Source organism: Crocodylus porosus, unplaced genomic scaffold (genome assembly GCF_001723895.1).
Source record: "Crocodylus porosus isolate Cpor-Errol unplaced genomic scaffold, CroPor_comp1, whole genome shotgun sequence".
Lineage (NCBI taxonomy): Eukaryota > Metazoa > Chordata > Crocodylia > Crocodylidae > Crocodylus > Crocodylus porosus.
The window spans coordinates 43,160,273-43,177,654 of record NW_017728907.1 but is presented as its reverse complement, the minus strand read 5'-3'; the positions used below and the strand labels follow the sequence as shown (position 1 = coordinate 43,177,654).

Below are 17,382 nucleotides of genomic sequence, written 5' to 3'. Positions count from 1 at the left end.
AACTGGGTTTAGATACCTGGCAGGACAGCTGTGAGAGGTATTTCTAGAGTGTTTTATGATCTCTACACTCAAATGTATTAATATTAGTTTGTTCATTTTCTACAAAACGGAAAAATGTAATTGATTTGAAGTTATATGTATATTTTGCAGCCTCTAAAAATGCACTGCAAGAGTTGTGCACTAGTAACCAGTTCTGGACACCTCCTGGGAAGCAAACAGGGCAACAAAATTGACCAGACTGAGTGTGTCATACGAATGAATGATGCGCCCACTCGAGGTTATGGAAAAGATGTTGGGAACAAAACTAGCCTCCGAGTCATTGCGCACTCTAGTATCCAGAGAATTCTACGAAATCGCAATGAACTGTTAAATATGAGCCAAGGTACTGTGTTTATCTTCTGGGGTCCCAGCAGCTACATGAGGAGAGATGGAAAAGGTTTGGTTTACAATAATCTGCAACTGATGAACCAAATACTACCTCAGTTAAAAGTATATATGATTTCTCGGCACAAGATGCTTCAGTTTGATGACCTGTTCAAGCGGGAAACTGGCAAAGACAGGTGAGAAAACCTACACAGGTATATTTGAAGGCAACTTCTACAGCTGAAGGACAATGTAGTTTGTTTTTATCAGCTTCAGATCAAATCAAAGGGAACATTGCACCCATTAAATGTGCTTGTCTTATTAGTTGTAATATGATTTTGCATGCCAAATAACACTTACTCTTTGTAACTTAAGTAAAAAATGTACATCCAAATAATTTGTATTGAATATTTCCCCATCAAATTTTAATATAAAAATGGACCAGGCAATATGCAACCAAGTAAGAACATTACAAAAACAAACAACAGAGAGGTAGAAATGGTGGTTAAATCTCACTTTGGGGGAATATACCTGAAAGCAGTTTTTTACTGGTTTTGAAAAATCAAAATTGATAGGTTATGCTTTCCTATAGAGGAAATGCCACTGTTCTGTGAATTATAATGGCTGTTTATTGAATTTAAGCATTCTTGGAACACTGGAGCTGTAAAGCTTCTTGTAAAACAAATACACATTATTCATACATTAGATGCTTCTGAATAGATCATCTTATACTTCCAACTGGGAAAAGGGGAGTTGTTATGATAGTTACATCATTATGAAACTGTGTTATTTACAGACTTACAAATCACATTTTTAATAAGTGACCCAATGCAATGCAAGAACTTTGTTATGTATAATGTAAAAAAAAGGGTATTTAAGCTATTGTCTAAAGGAAAAAGCCCCAGATGTATTATTTTAAATGAATGAATGGTTTTATGTATTAAAGAGGCATAATTAAAAGCAGTATAAGAGTCCCCACTTAATACAAATGAAGAGCTGAGTTTACGATGCTGTAAGTCTTGAGGAAGTGTCGTTTACCCAACCATAAACTGCATGCAGAGTCCAAGCCCAAACCTGGACATGGTGTTGGGGGGGCATGCCTTTCAGTCTTTCAGGCTCCAGGACACAACCAGAGCTCCTCCATAGGAGACTATTGCACTTTGTTGGCTGAAAGGACTATCTCCTGGCTCTGTTTGTTCCTAGCCTGGGACAATGTGACTGTGGCCCATCAGGGCTCCTTGGGTCTGCCATAATACAAGTAAGACATTAATAGCGAAGTTGAGAGAGAGTTCTCCATGCCCAATCTTTATGAGTCCAGCCTACAAGGTGGAGGATTACAAGAACAAAGCAGCAGGGAGTCTTCTAGCCCTAACCACCCTTGCCATAGTTAGCACCCCTCTGAGGTACCTGAATCCATCCTGCAGTGGGGTTTCAGCATAGCCCTCCAAGGCTTGTCCCTCCCACACTGTCTCTATCTTTATCGCCTCTGAAGCAAAGGATCACTGTCAACCCTGAGAGTTTCTCATGAACTGCCATGCATCCCCACCAGCTAACATTTAATTGAAAACATCATGAAGGTGCTCAGGGCCTCATGTGATTACAAAGCGTTGATCCTGGCCTGGCAGCCCACCATGTTGCAGAGGTCTGTGTGCACCATTGCTCTACAAACATTAACCATGTAGTAAAGTCCCCTCAACTTTGCCTGGGATGTGGTGGTGGGGACTCTTTCCCCCTTTCCACCCCATCTACGGTTGTGAGGAATGATAGCAGCAGGGATACTACCAGCGTAGTGAAGTCACTTCTTTCTCCTAATCTGTTCACCCAGAGCAAAGAAGGGGAGGGGGACTTATAATGGAAGGGGAGTTATAATCTTCTCCGATTTCAGCCTATAAAACTTGTGGGAGTATCAGGTATGTAGTTACTGCTCTGGTACGTGGGAGTGATTTGAGCAAGCCGTATGAGGCTGTGCAGTGAGGTCAGGGCTTCGCACTTCTGCAATGGCCTTCAGACGACCCATCTCCTGAAAGGCACAGAGGGAAGTTTAGATTTTAATTACACTATAACTAAGTGTATTTTAGGCCCAGTCCTGAATAAAGTCAAGTCCCAATACGAATCAAGGGCACTTAGATCCTTATGCAATTCAGTCTTACAAACAGGTTCTTTGGATAGAAGAGTGTACACACTGCGCTGTAGCAGAAATATTCCTTTAAAGAAATGCTCCTTCGGAGGGCACGTATGACATACTTGAAGGACTAAGAAGATTAAAACGAGAGATGAAAATAAATGAATAGGCAGCACAGTAAAAGGAAAGGAAGATGAAAGGAAACTTGAGTACAAGATATTTGTAGAAAAAGACAATTTACAGAGCTGTGGGGGCAAGAAAAACATTGAACAACCTGGAATGTTCTCTATTATAATTTCTCTTTTACTGAACACTTTTCAGTGATTATCTACAGAAAAATGGTGATGGTGGAGGAAGGGAACAAATCTAAATGCAAGGTTGCAATAATTAAGGCATATATTCTGCTTTTGCTGTTACAAGAAAAGAAGTAATTGTATGCATTATGGTTATAAAAAGGGCAGATTTAAAAACTAAAGGAAACCCTTCCAAAAAACATCACCAATTAAGTAGTCCAGTGAATGACAAAGACTCCAGAGTAATATAGTTGATATTGCAAAGTAACTGTACTTGAAATAACTTTATAATTGAATATGGGGACATTAGGAAAATATGATTCAGAACCAATATTACTGTAATTAGATAAAGGAAGCATAAATGAAATAACTGCAGGAAGAATATTTCCATAGAGATTATAAACGAGATTTTGGTGGAGCATAAAGGCTTTTAATTGTAATTTAGTGTGCACTACAGAATTATCAGCACAGTGTGTTAGTTCATCATATAAAAGAATATCTGATAATTCTCCCTAATAAGCACATGACAGCTCTTCATATTCTTTCATTACAGCTGATTAGGTGTAAAAACAGTAGACATTCTTTTGTTTGAATCTTGTTGAAATATTCTGTGAAAAGGCAAGACAATGTAACCCTGCTTCTACACTGTCATCTTGCAGTGTTGGCATTTGAAGCAGTTAAGGAAGCTAGAATGGTGCTTGTTCAACTTTTCACATTTAACTTCTTTATTTCCATTGTTTGCCTTTTCAATTAGTTTGTTATAGCCCATTATTTTCCTATTTATTGAAACTATGTCAGAGTAACTAGCAAAATAATTGTGTCTAACCTAAAATGGCCAAGCCCAGCTGGGTGTTCTGAGCAGACTAGATGCTTGGGGGTGGGGAGGGGATCTTGCCTAAACCTCTCGCATCTCAAAAGCAATCCTTCTCTATGAGTTCTTGTCCCTTCCCTCTCCACTTAGTCACTGCTGATCTGGAAATTACATTTTATTACTGTTATCCATCATACTCCAACTGAGATCAGGGCCCCATTGTGTTAGGTGCTGCATATACATGGATAGTGAGAGAGCAATGTTGGCCCTGAGGAGTTCAGGCCGAGATTCTAGCTCACCTTCTTTAGGGGCTGCAATAAAATGTGAGCGTCTGACCCCGGAGGGTGATCTGAAGCAACAGGTTAGGAACTGAGACTGTACAGGACTACAGTGAGACCTAGATGTTTCCCAGGAGTGACCGAGATCACCTCTTGCCTGTAGGAAGGTGCCTACAGGTAGCAATAGGAAACAGAGGTTGTGTCTGATTTCCTACTGCTCTTCAGAGCTTAGGGGTCTCACTCAGGGCTGTGAAAAAGGTGCTTTCATTATGTCAGGATTCAAAGGGCAGCATGTATCTGAACTAGTATAGCTAACCAGTGTATGAAGTACACGAGCCCTCTGCTGGTAGTGATACTTGTAGCAGGAGCACCTGTCCAGGAAGTCAGAGACCTTGAGTCCTAGGTCCTGAAGGGATTTGAACTCTCATCTCTCCTTGTCAGCAAAGTGCTTTGACCACCAAGCTATTGATTACACTGGGGGAGGCATTCTTCCACATTTCCTGGCCCACTGGGTAGCCAAAAGCACAAAACTTATGGGGCCAAAGGAAGAGCATGGCCATGTCATTGGCTTTTGGAGTAACTTTAGCACCTTCCTCCCACCTCTGAGGATTGTGCATAACTCAGTATTAGTTGCAAACAAGTTCCCTTTCACCTTTTAGCCCAAGAGACCAGTGATTAGTGTATGTGTAGGTCTTATGCTCATCAGACAATGAGCGTACAAGCTGAAGGGGCTTTAAACATACATCTCCCACTTCCTAGCAAGGGGCTCTGACCACCAGGCTGTATGCTAGGCACTGTAGTGGCTCCCGCCACCTCTTCAAGAGGGGACAATATGTAGGCCCCGAAGAGCAGGAAGTTAGGAGTGTGGCTCAGGGAGGTAGCTACTGCACCAGAACAGAGAAGGCCCTAGATTGTGGCCCCTGAAGTAGCAGGAACTGAAGGCCCCTACCCACTTTGGGCAAGGCCAGTCTTTCTGAGCCACGGTCCTTCAAGCTTCCATTCCACATCACTCCAAACATCGTTCTTTCTTAGCTGCTCAGTGGGGCAATTTCTACAGCAGGGACGGAAAGTGTGCTTATATAGTTTAGCCAGTGGGCTAGAGTACTTTATTAAGAACAGGAGACTGTAGGTCCAGCTGTCCCTTGGGTGAGGGAGCTCTAGATCAGCACAGCACTAGATCCTGTGCTACTCACTCCCTGCTGTAGTTATTGGACTAGAAAGTGTTCATTGTCTTTGTCCTCTTCTAGCACCTGTCAAGAGGTCTAGCTTTATTTGTTTCCTACGACTAATATTTTAGGAGCTTCCATACAGTTCCTGCAACTTCCTGAGAGCATACGGTCACTACAGAACATAAGTGGCTGGAGTGACTCTCTTCTGAGCATGCTTAAAGGGCAAGATATGCTGTGGGGGAAAGGGGACATGCATGAGAGTTAAAATGCCAAAATGCTACCTGTACACCTAAAATTAGCTATTATCCATCAATGGGGGAATTAGATTTGGACCGCAAGATTTAACAGGGCCTGGAGAGAAGACTAAGCTGTGTCACCTTTAAAGACCCTTTTCAGTCTGCAAATGTTCGGCAAACCAGGAAAGAAGCCAGGTGAGGCTTCCTTACACTAGGATGTCTGAGGCCTAGATTCATCCCCAAACTCTAGTTAGCTGGTATCCCAAGACCCTAACTCAGGTTAGGCATGATAAGAGACATTGTGGTACAGGGAAGGCACAGCAGTGGCTATAGCCAGTGAGGGAAGATTTCTTGTTAAGAAACATAGTTAGCTTTCTTAGCATTTGGAGTACATCTGGGATCCAGCATGTGCTAATTCTGGCAATTTTAAATTCTGTAGGTCAGATTCTTCTGGTCCCACTGAAATAAATAGGACCAACATGAGGCTGCATTTCAGGGGTGTTTAATTCCTGGCTTGTGGGCCAGATTCAGCCCTTGGTGCCTTACCATCTGGCCCATGGGAACCCTGTAGGCTGTGGTCCTGTGTCCTAGATCTGGTGTGCAGGCCTGCCCCTAGGTGCATGGGGTTGGGCAGAGGCAGCATAGGGCCCCAGGGCATATGGGACTGGATGGAGGTGGTGTGGGACACATAAGACCTGCCATTTACTGGGACCATAGGTCCATCTTGCCCAGTATCCAGTGTCAGAAAGTGGATGCTGAAAGGGGAGATTGACCAGGGTAAGACCAGGGGGTTTTCCACTGTTCCTCTCTCACTTGCAGCCTGCCTCCAGCATTTAAGGACTGGGAAGTTTCAATTTAGAGACTGTACCCGTAACTCCCATGCTCAGTACAGTACCTTGTATCTAGAATACACGTAGCTATATTATTTCCAGTATAGCAGAAATCATAAGGGATCAGAATGACATAGTCTATAGTTAACTAAGGTAAACTTAACAAAAAGTTCAGCTAACTATTATCGTGACAGTGTCCAAAATTAATGACAACAAATATATTAGTCCACTGACAGAAAGGACACAAAGGTACTCATTAAGTGATGAATGAGTAGTCTTTCGTTGCCTAATTTTCATTGCCTTTCCCAAGACTGGAAAAAAAACTGCCCAGAAATTACTTCAGATATCTCAAGAGTATTTGTCACCCTGGAAACTTAATTATGTCTTTCTTTGCTTTCAGGAAGATATCCAACACTTGGCTTAGCACGGGATGGTTCACGATGAGTATCGCAGTTGAGCTCTGTGACAGGATAAATGTTTATGGCATGGTGCCACCGGATTTCTGCAGGTAAGATTTATTCAGGAAGCATATTAGCCAGCAAGGGTGAACATTGTAGATACATATCTGAATCTTTAATTTTTATTCATGAAACATGTCTGCAGTCCTCGCAAAGCAATTAATTAACACATCCCAAGATCTGGTTCTGAAAACAACAAACAGCATTTAATTATGTTATATAAAATATTAAAAATTTTTGTTCATACTGAGGGAGAATTAATCCATCTTTTGGCTTTCTTTTAGCCTCTGAATATTTATCAGCTAAGAGTAATGCAATAATTGGCATGAAATTAATCTGGAAAAAACAAGAGAAAATATCAGTCTTAAATAAAGTGAATTATTTCTGAAGGGATATTTTTTCTACCAGTGAAGGTAGGAAACTAATTTGTCTAGTTTCTAAATTCAACTTTTCAGCAGCCCTAATTAAGACCTTATTTCCCCCATCACAAAAAGCCTGGAACAAGGGAGCCCTAACCTGGCCCTACAAAATCTGAATTTGCAAAGTGAATTGTTAAAAGTGTTTGCTCCCCATTTTGTAAACAGAGATGTAGTTTTGCAGGCACACAGTGATTTTTGGCAGGTTGGGAGGAGCATAATTGTTGTTTTGGAAAATTTACCAGTACTGGTTAACCCTTCAGAGGTATCATGCTAGGGAAAAAAAGGTCTGTTATGGATCTGTTTTACAAGACAAAGACCATATTCTCGGGGCTTACAACCAAACGGGTCCAGTACAGCATTTCATTACTTGCTCAAGTTGGCACACTCCCCATTCCAAGTATTGTTTTTTCTCTGACGTTTCCACAGCAAACTTTTTTATCTTAGTGAAGTCTATTTTATAATGACATATCATTCAACTTTGCAATAAAAGCAAGGTTTCAGAGAGAGCTTGGCTCATTATATTCATTGTCAAGGCTGCTTTTATTGTTTTTAATTCCTTGAGCCTTGAAAAGCAACTGCTAAAGGCCTTGCAATTGTTCAGGGTAGGAACTAAAGATCCCACAAAATGCAAAACAAGAACATAACACCAAATTATGCTTGGGGAGAATTTGTTTCAATTCCTAAAAGCACTGAGGACATATGTTATAACTTGGACTGTCCTTGGGGTTGGTATGGTGCAAGTGCTAAGACTTGTGATTGACAGGCCAAAGGTCGCAAGTTTGAGGTAAGAGCAGAAGCACTCGTGCCATGACCCTGTCAGATGCCAATGAATCTGCAAATTCTTCTAAATCCCTTGTCAAAAGGGCACGAGAAAGGAAAGGAAAGGAAGGCTTGTCCCTACCAGGGAACCCAGATTTCACTGGGAACTCTTGAAGGAAACAGTCTGACTCAGGCATCATAAATAACTCCTGCTGACAGTGCCTGCTTCTTCTCTGTCATATCACTTCAATAAGACATTCTTGTGCACTTCCTACTCTAAAATGATAATGTTTTTGGCACCCATTTTAATGGCTGCCTTGTCCTAGCCCAGAAATTGTTGTATTCCAGTGGTAAATAAAATGTTCCTTATGCCTTCATCGGTTATAAATCTTTATAATGCTTTAATTCAGCGTAAAGCAAGGCAGTCTTTCTTTGAACATGTGTAAAACCTTCATGAGAATTAATGCATTGTAGCCAAATGGCATAATAGTAAATTGTAACACAAGAAATAATATTTACTGCTATTGATATACATAGTTAACGTTTATAGCCGGTATTAACAAATTATAGCACAAAGGTTCATTTACCTACTTGTGTAAAGGGGAGATGCAGCTTCCTAATGAACAAAATTTAAAATATCTTCAGTGTGCCTAGTAAGACTGCAGAGGCTTTGCCTGGGGAAGGTCACACATAGAACACCTTGAAAAAGAACCTGGTGCTCTTGTAACTGTAGCATGAACCACTTGGTTTGTCTTTAGTTCTTTAATTAAAATCTAATATATTCTAGCAACTACTTCATGATGCTTATTTTCAAAGACAGGGCAGCAACATTCATTTTAACAAACTACTAAAAGTGATTCAGTATGTTAGCTGAAACTGATAACCTGCATAAATTGCTATAGCAAAGATTCATAGAAATGAGCTGTGAAAAATCTTGACATCTAAGCTGTGCTTCTGTAGTATACTTATAACACATTCTAGTTCAGGTACAGTACAAATGTGCAGTAAAAAGATCTGTTTCCTATATTGATACAGGTAAATACAGATAGGCATGCAGTTTTTGATATTCAGCAAAATAATCAGTATTAAATATGAGGGATTTGTGAAGTATAATTTTTATTTCTGTTCAGAGTTAGCATACCACCAAATTTACAACTGTAACTGTGGCCCATTATTTCTTAAGTATTAATTAGTTGAGTAATGAGTCTGGGTGATCACTGTCATGGAACTACATTAATATCACATCTGTAATGTGAAGGGCATCTCAAAGGTATCATGAATATCACATAGTTGATTCTGTTAAAATTATTAGCTTAAGTTCATTAACCAAATTGCTTTAAACCAGAGCAGGGAAAAGAATTCTAGCTGAAGGAATCTGTGCTACAGAATGAAAAGGTTTCAGCCTTAGTGCCAGCACTCCATAGTTTTATTGAGTGATTTATGCATGTAACTGAACTATTAGCTTTTGTTGGCAGTTGCAGTGGAAGTAGAATTGTAGATTTGATTATTGTGAATATTTGATGGCCATAAATGCACAAATAAGATTGACTCTGTTCGTGAGATCCCTTCCAGCCCTACGAAAGTATGAGTAAGTGTCATCCTTACCAAGGTCCTTGCTTGGTAACATAGCAGCTGCCTTTTCTGTTCCTGCGTCTCCTGGGGCTGCTCAGTATTATCTGTTGAAATGACACAGGGGCTTAGTGTTACCTCTAGCAATAGTAACTCCAGAGAGAACATCCACCAGGTGCTTAAGGCAATCAAATCAGGGAGAATATCAGGGAGAATATTCCCAAATTCCCTGAGCTGTGAGATGCAAAAGAGTGCTGGGTGAGGGAGGATGGTGCTATACCATTTGCTGCCTTCTGCACGGACCCAATGGAGTTCATCCCACCCAGAGTGTACTCTGTCCATTAATGTAATTGCATAACAAGACCCTAAATCTTTACAGACCAATTTCAGAAGCAGTTCAGAGCCATGTTAAAAAAGCATGTTGTTTTCCTACAGAGGATCCTTTTTTTGGAAGCTAAGCCATTTCCTACCTGTGATAATTTGCTTGGAAATTTGCGTTAGAAGTGCTGTAATTTATTCCTTTGGCCACCACATCTAAATGTGATGGTCTTGCCACCTCCCACTCCCAACTTCCAGCTGCCTCCTTGCAAATGTTATGTATCTTAATTGTATGTGGTGGAATTATGCATTATATTTCCAAACATGTGGCAAATATTCATGAGACCCCATCTCTTCTAGTCCATCCTCCTTGGTCTAAGTGGGAGTATTTCCTGAGTAAGGGATGCATGATTTGGATCCGTATAATCAGAAGCAAGTTGTAATAGGTGCTTGGAACAATTTTAACTGTCCTCAATAAGAAATAAGACGAGCAGTAGGACATTAGGAAGAGGAGGCAAAATAATCTAGAAATATTTACAGCTCTGGCACAAAATCCATTGTTTGACATGATAATAAAGAATAATGATAATTTACTCACCATTCAAAATGTATATATTACTTACCCGAAGTGGGGAAGTGCATATCAGCCTGATTTATAACTATTTTAATTTGTAAATCAAGAGGTTGACTGCAACAGGATATGGGATGGCCTTGTTTTTCTGCCTTGTTCCTTTTAATACAGACACAATTTGCTGTATTTTTCAGGTACCTGTGTGGGTGGATACCATCTGTGGAAAAATGTGCACTGAAGTGGTGAAGAGTAAATGATTGACACTGGGTACAAGTGCTTATTGTGTCACAGCGCTGGCAGGCTATTAGTTGGAAAATATAGTATATTTTACAAACTGCCTTCCCCAGATTCCTCCCAGCTGTGATATTAATATGCATGCTAACACTGACAAAATACTGATTAATGTCCAGTATCAGTCAGTAGTAATATAGCATCTGTTCTAATGCTAATAAATGATGTGGCTAGCAATTTCCTCATAGAAATTACTAATCCATTTCATTTTCTGGTGACACAAGTTAATTGTAGAGCTAAGAGATAACATGGTACAGTTAATTTGGGTTTCATGTTAGTAACCCAAGCCACACAGTTCAGATTCAAATCTAACTTCCTTGAAACTGATGGTACTCCATGCTGGGATGCTAGTATGTTATTCAGATGAGGAGTAGAGAGTAGGTATAAAAAGGCAGATCCATACAGAGATCTAAGTGCCTAATTGCTATGGCGGGCACCTAAATTTAGACTTTAATACTCTGACACTTTGCTTTGGTTCCATCTAACTCAGGAGTTGCTTGAAATCCATCGGTTCTTCAGCCTCCTCTGAGAAAATATCTACACTTCTAGCAGGGGATGTGCACAAAACCACACAAGTCCTGATAGGCAGGACAGTGCTGGTCCATGCCCAGAGCCCACCAGGATGGAGACCCTAAGAGCTCCTTTGCCTGCCGGGCCTGATTCAGTAGTGTTTTTAGAGGATGGCAGCCAAACTGAGCTTCATACAGAGAGAGGCTATAGCTTGGTGGTTAGAGGTTTTGTCTGTAAGACCCTGGGTCTGGCATCTCCATGAATATGTATGTAATGCAAAGTGGAATAGCATTAACAGGAGAGACTGAGATACCTTCTTAGAATACCCACTTGCTTGATGGTTAAGTCACTGAGATACTTTACATACCTCAAGGTTCAAATCCTTGCTTCAAATGAGACAGAGGTGGCTCTTAGCTAAGTCCCTCATACTAGGTGACTGCTTTAAGTACGGATTTGTTGGGTAAAATGAGGGAAGACAACTGCCATCCTCCTCTCCTCCCAAATACATGCAAACAAATTGACTGGTCTTAGGTGCTTAACTCTAAACCCTGCTTCCCTTCTCAGCATTCCCTTTTGGCTAGTTTAAATGTCTCCCACCCAGTCCCCCACCATCTTACTGGCTGTTTGTGGATCTAATTCTTAGGTGCGCTGTATAGGTACCAAAGCTTCTAATTCTTTTCCTATGCACTGTATAAGCAGCCACAGCCTCTTACTCAAGGCTTTGAATTCCAGTATGGAGAAGATAAAGTCAGGTTTTATAGTGCTATGCTTAAGACCCCTTTGTGTTTATAGCCCTAAATTCCAATCTAAATCTGGATGTTCTCATCCCCTAAATTTGGCAGGTTTAGGCAGATGGTTTTGGTTCAGACCCATTTCTGCTTGTTAACTTTATACAGAATGGGTAAAAGACTGATCCTGGAAATGATGTCATGGGCAGATATCTGTTCCTATGATGTCCCACTGGAGTCACTTCCTGGATTGGGGCCTAAAATAATGAATTGTTAGGCAGTAGCTATAAAGCCAACCTCACAAAGAGGGTCATTGATGTTAGGTATCTAAATCCTATTAAAAGAAAAGCCAAGGAGTTATAGACCTTGCCAGCTATAGCTGGATGCCCTACTATGAGGAAGTTTGGCCTACTATAGAAACTCCCTAACAAAGCAAAAAGTAAGACCCACCACATTAATCTGATTATATGTTTGCAAGGAAAGAGTAAGGGGACATACAATAGATGAGTTCCAGCTTCCTTTCTTCTTCCTTTCCAAGTTCTTGGGTTCCTAACTCAGAACCCTGAATAATACATTTGAATTAACTCCTTTAAATAGTTGGGGACTGGTCAGTTCCTAATAGCTTAGATCTTCCCCCTGGAGGCATGGGATTTCTGCCTAATCCAGTCCTAACATAGCTTAATCCCAAATGGGCTACCTTTCCTTAATATAATGTAACCTTCAACAGTTTAAGAGGCCAGGAAGAGCCAGGCTTGGCAAATCTAGAGCAAATATAGCATGATTTGCCCATCAGCAGTTAAGTCAAGTGCAATCCAAAGTAAGTGCATTTATTGTATGGATATCATGGGCCAGATCTTAACAGCACTGATTTTATACCTGTGAATTTCTACTGATTTAAATGGAATTATACAACACTGGAGAAATCAGGGTAAAATCAGTCTTCATGGAAAGGAACAATACTCTAAAACAAAGGCACATACCTGTAAAAATATTGTGAGTCTTTTTATTTAAATATCACATTAAAATATAACGTATTAGATTTATGGCAATGGTACAAACACATTCATCTAGGAGACTGTTTTCCTTTATAATATCTTGGACCTTTTATAATAAACTTAAAGCATGTGAAATTAATTTAAAATTGAGATCTAGCACGCTATACTTGATGATAGATAAGTAATCTATGTTTGGTACACATATATATATAAGCCCCATTTTTTAATTCAAAACTGTGCGTATATAGATGTATTAATAGATTTCTCTAAGTTTCAGGGTGGCTATGTACAATAAGTTCAGAATCAATCTTATTTTCAAAAATGTAATTGTATAGTTATTGTGGTTGTGTATAAGATTGATCTCAGGGTTGTGTTATTAGAAAGCTAGATTGATTGAATTAAAATGTTAATCTAAGGAATAAATGGAAAGCAGCAGCAATTTTTTACATTACTGCTATACATGCAATATAGAGGATGAAAAGTCAGAAAAAAATTAAATACTTCTGTAGATGACAGATTGTATAAAATAATAATAATGGCCTCAAACAAAATGCAGATAGATATTTCTGAATATTTGACTGAAATGAAATTCAAGGGCTGAATATTTTCTTTTTCTAAAAATAATAAAGCCTTGTTTACAACTGGCAGCCCTGATTCTGCATCAGCATGTTCCTGCAATATATCAAGGAGCCAGTTTACCACTTAGTGGTAAGGCAAGGCTCCTCTAAGTTGCAATGCTATGCCAGTGCAGGATAGGTAGCCAACGGGAGGGGCTAGGCAGGCTATAGAACCATCATGGTGGGTTCGTGTTGGCTAGAAAATATTCCTAGATCTTGTTTTTCTACAAGTGCAAATAACATCCTCTTTAATTTGCCAGAATTACATTAATTTGGATGCTTTTTTGTGAGGCCAACTTAACTAGACCCATAGTAAAAGCAGTGTAGAGGGTAATCTGTATAGTTTTTAAAACAACAGCGAGAGAGACACAAGGAAGGCATCTGGAAAATAAATTTATCGTGCCATTAAACTTAAATATAAGCAACTTTTCAAAAGCTGGCACCATCAATGCCAAGTTAAAAAGGGTTAAAATGATCTTTGACCCAAATAAATCGCTCCTTCATGCAGAAAATCTTTATGAAGTGTTGTGTTATAGCAGGGGTGTCAAGCCATCCCCGTGAGCTGGGGGAAGGTTGCTAGTCTTGTCTATGGGCCATAGCTGGACTGATCCCCTGTGCAGTGCTCATGGTGCTGAGTGCCACCTGCATGCCATATGCAACACATGCATACCTTGGGCCTCACTGCACATGGCACAGGGCACGTACTACCTGCGATGTGCAGCCTGGACCTGACACTGCAGGCAGTACAGGGGGGTCCAGTCCAGTGCACAGAGTGCAGCCCTTGCCCCAGACCCCCTGTGTCACACATATCACTGGGTCCAGCCTGTGCACTACATGCGGCATCTCTCCTGTGCCAGCCCTGGTTGCCATGTGCACAGCAAACCACAGAGCCAGCATGTGCTGCATATAGCACATGGGGCTGAACTGTCTGCACACGCTGCGCACAGCACGGGGGGGGCTGGCATGGCTGCACACTGGCTTTGGCGTGGCCCAATCCAGACTGGCCCTGTAGTTAGTATATAGGGCCAGATCATATGGTTCCATACATCCAATCCAGCCTATGACCCATATACTTGACATCCCTGTACTATAGGATAAGTTTTCTGCTGAGTTTTGTCAATGCAGTCACAAGGTCAAAAAGATGACATGGGTGATAGTATAATAAATTTGTGTGCTTGGTCTACTTGATTATCAAATGAGCATCAGTAGGTTATACCATCATCTTGGTATGTCTGGGAGGCGGTAATGAAATTGGGTGATTACCTTCTGGGTTACTGCATCAAGGCTGTTCACAGGAGCTGATGTGAGAGAATTCAGTGACCGAGATCAGGTCCTTTCCCCCTGTTCTGTACCATGAATGCCTCTGCCGGTCTTCTCACCAGTCACAAACTAGATATAAATCTTGCTCAAGCATCATGCTTCAGCACTGCAGCATGCCTTGTTTTTGAACTCCTATTGTTATTTAGTTAACTGGAAGAGGATGGGGGGAAAAGGCTTTGCTTTATTCAAATACTGTTTAAATAAGCTAGTGAAAGGCAAGCTGCTGGAAATGCAGTTTAACTGGGACAAAAAACGATTTGAACCCATCAGCTTATTAGAGATAACATCTTTTTTCAATCAGTAAAAAGAACATCATGGGCTTCCATCTATTTTCTTTCTTCCACAGGGATCCTAATCATCTTTCAGTACCTTATCATTATTATGAACCTTTTGGACCTGATGAATGTACAATGTACATTTCACATGAGCGGGGACGAAAGGGCAGTCATCATCGTTTTATCACAGAGAAACGAGTATTTGAGAACTGGGCACGGACCTACAACATTCACTTTTTTCAACCAGACTGGAAACCCGAATCACTTACTATAAATCACCCTGAGATTAAACCGGTGTTCTGAGGAATGAATGCACAAGACAGCAATCACAATCACCTACTGTATCAGGCTTCAGGGTATTGAACCTCTGCTAACAGCAAACCAGCCTAAAAGAGAAAGGTTAACAGAAATTGTGGATGAAAATGCTACAATATTCAGGAAGTTACTGTGAGAGAATACTTAAAAGGACATTTTGTATCGAGGTGTATCTTAATCCAATATACTGTATAAATTGTCCAGCTGTCTGACTTCCTGTACGTGTATGTGATTTGTAAAAAGCAACCTGAACATCATTAATAAGATATTTAATTCATTATGGTTTTTTAAGGCACAATGCCCCTGAATTTTCATAGTGTAAACTTATAGTACTTATTTAATAGGGGTTTTTATGCAACCTAGGCCAGTATTTTTCTAATTCACAATTATGTGGTGATTTACCTTTCATAATCCCTCAACTCCCAAATTAATATTGCTGATGGTTTAGAAAGGCCTAGCTTCTTGTTTAGAAGTTTTCTCTTTGAAAAATATGATTCTATCTAGCATGTAATTAATATTTGATCTGGAAATGTTGCATTTCTTTTTAAATGACTCCAGCATGGAGTCATTAACAGCAAGAACATTCCCGTGTGAAGGTCTAGTTAAGACTCTACATTCTTACAGCTCATGTTAATATGAAAATGGCAAAGAAAATTCCTTTTGATGTAAATGTACATTTGCAGCTATAACATCAGGCTTCTCTTTTTTTTAACTGGATGGGGGAGCGGCAAGGCAAGGTCTACTGCATTATGTTCTTAGTTCTCATCACCATCTGTGGCATTGTATAAATAATCAAGAAATGAGAGGAGTCAATGCTGGAGGTCTAAGAGCTTTCTTAAGACAGCCAGAAGTGGATTCAAAATACGTGATCAGGTGCCTTCCCCTCCAGAAGACAGTGGTATTTCTTACACAATGATCTCAGTCTACATCAGCCAGAAGAATATATATCAGTTGTGGTTTATCAGATTGCCACACCAAACTTACTGCATTTCACTGTTTCATTAACTTTACTGACTTTTCCCTTGTAGATTCTGGATTGCATTAAAGTTAAGATCCTGGGTGAATTAAGTTCTCTGAGTCTGAAATGGTCCTGATAAAGACAAAAAACTTGGCACTTTCTTCATAATGCACTCAAGAGTGCTAGTCCCAGCAAATTGAAGTGGTAGACATGAATAGTTCTGTATATGGAAACTCACATTGTGTCTTACTGGATTATAACTGGCTTCTGAATAAAGAGGATTTCATTTGCAGTGTGTTTTGCCCGTTCACTTCAAAATACTAAAACTTCCTCCTTCAAAGTAATTGCTGGGGGTAATTTACTTATTACACTAAACACTACAGTTCAGGTGCTAAAGCTCATTCATTATACAAACGCTAAAATTAGAAAGATGCAGTTGTTTGTAGTTCATCCTGAAACACTAAAAGCCAAGAAGCTCAGACCTGAACTGCAATACGTCATGGGAGTGCAGCTAAATTCAGAGTTACTTAAGCCCATTATGACCCAGTGCCCTCAATAAGATCACAGCAAGTAGAAATGACTGGCCAGATTCAGACCTGATATGAATCACTTCCAGCCCGTGAAAGCTTCTGGACTGTTTTCAGTGGGGGAGGTTGGTCCAATAACAGATGTGCCGAGTGAAATAGCTTTATTTATACCAACTGAGCATTGCGTGTGCATCTGAACAGTCACTGCACAGAGGTGGGAAGGGAAGCAGTATAAGAACTAACAGGAGGTACAAATTAGATCAGCCCTGCTGTTTTATGTTAAACCTCCCTCTTAGGGTTTTTTCCCTCCTGCACACTATCTCCTAATGCAAAACCTGAATCCTAATCTAGGACAGGCTAAGCTGCTTTGCCAATTATTTATTTACAACCATTCACTAGCCAATTTTCACCCAATGTTTAACATAAACCTTTTATTGATGGCATTGAAATAACCCATGTTATTTCAAGGAATCTTAGAAAGAAAAGAATGGATTTTAACCTAATGATCATTTGCACGTCCATTTCAGCCTGGCTGCTGGGGCAAGTCCAGCAAGTATTGTTCAAGTTAATGAACTTTTGTCAAACTGATTTACAAGTCATTTTTAATGCAACTGTAAAAGATTTTATTATAGATTACATTGGCTCCTTTG

The 17,382-nt window shown here is 40.2% G+C and overlaps 1 protein-coding gene across 1 annotated transcript; it reads left to right on the top strand.

Annotated features, from left to right (window-relative positions):
- Window positions 1-120: 120 nt before the first annotated feature.
- Window positions 121-16,500, top strand: ST6GALNAC5 (ST6 N-acetylgalactosaminide alpha-2,6-sialyltransferase 5). Its single transcript, XM_019531249.1, has 3 exons — window positions 121-560; window positions 6,503-6,610; window positions 15,004-16,500. Exons 1-3 carry the CDS (start codon window positions 136-138, stop codon window positions 15,233-15,235), a joined length of 765 nt encoding a protein of 254 aa, XP_019386794.1. The 5' UTR covers window positions 121-135; the 3' UTR covers window positions 15,236-16,500.
- Window positions 16,501-17,382: the final 882 nt, after the last annotated feature.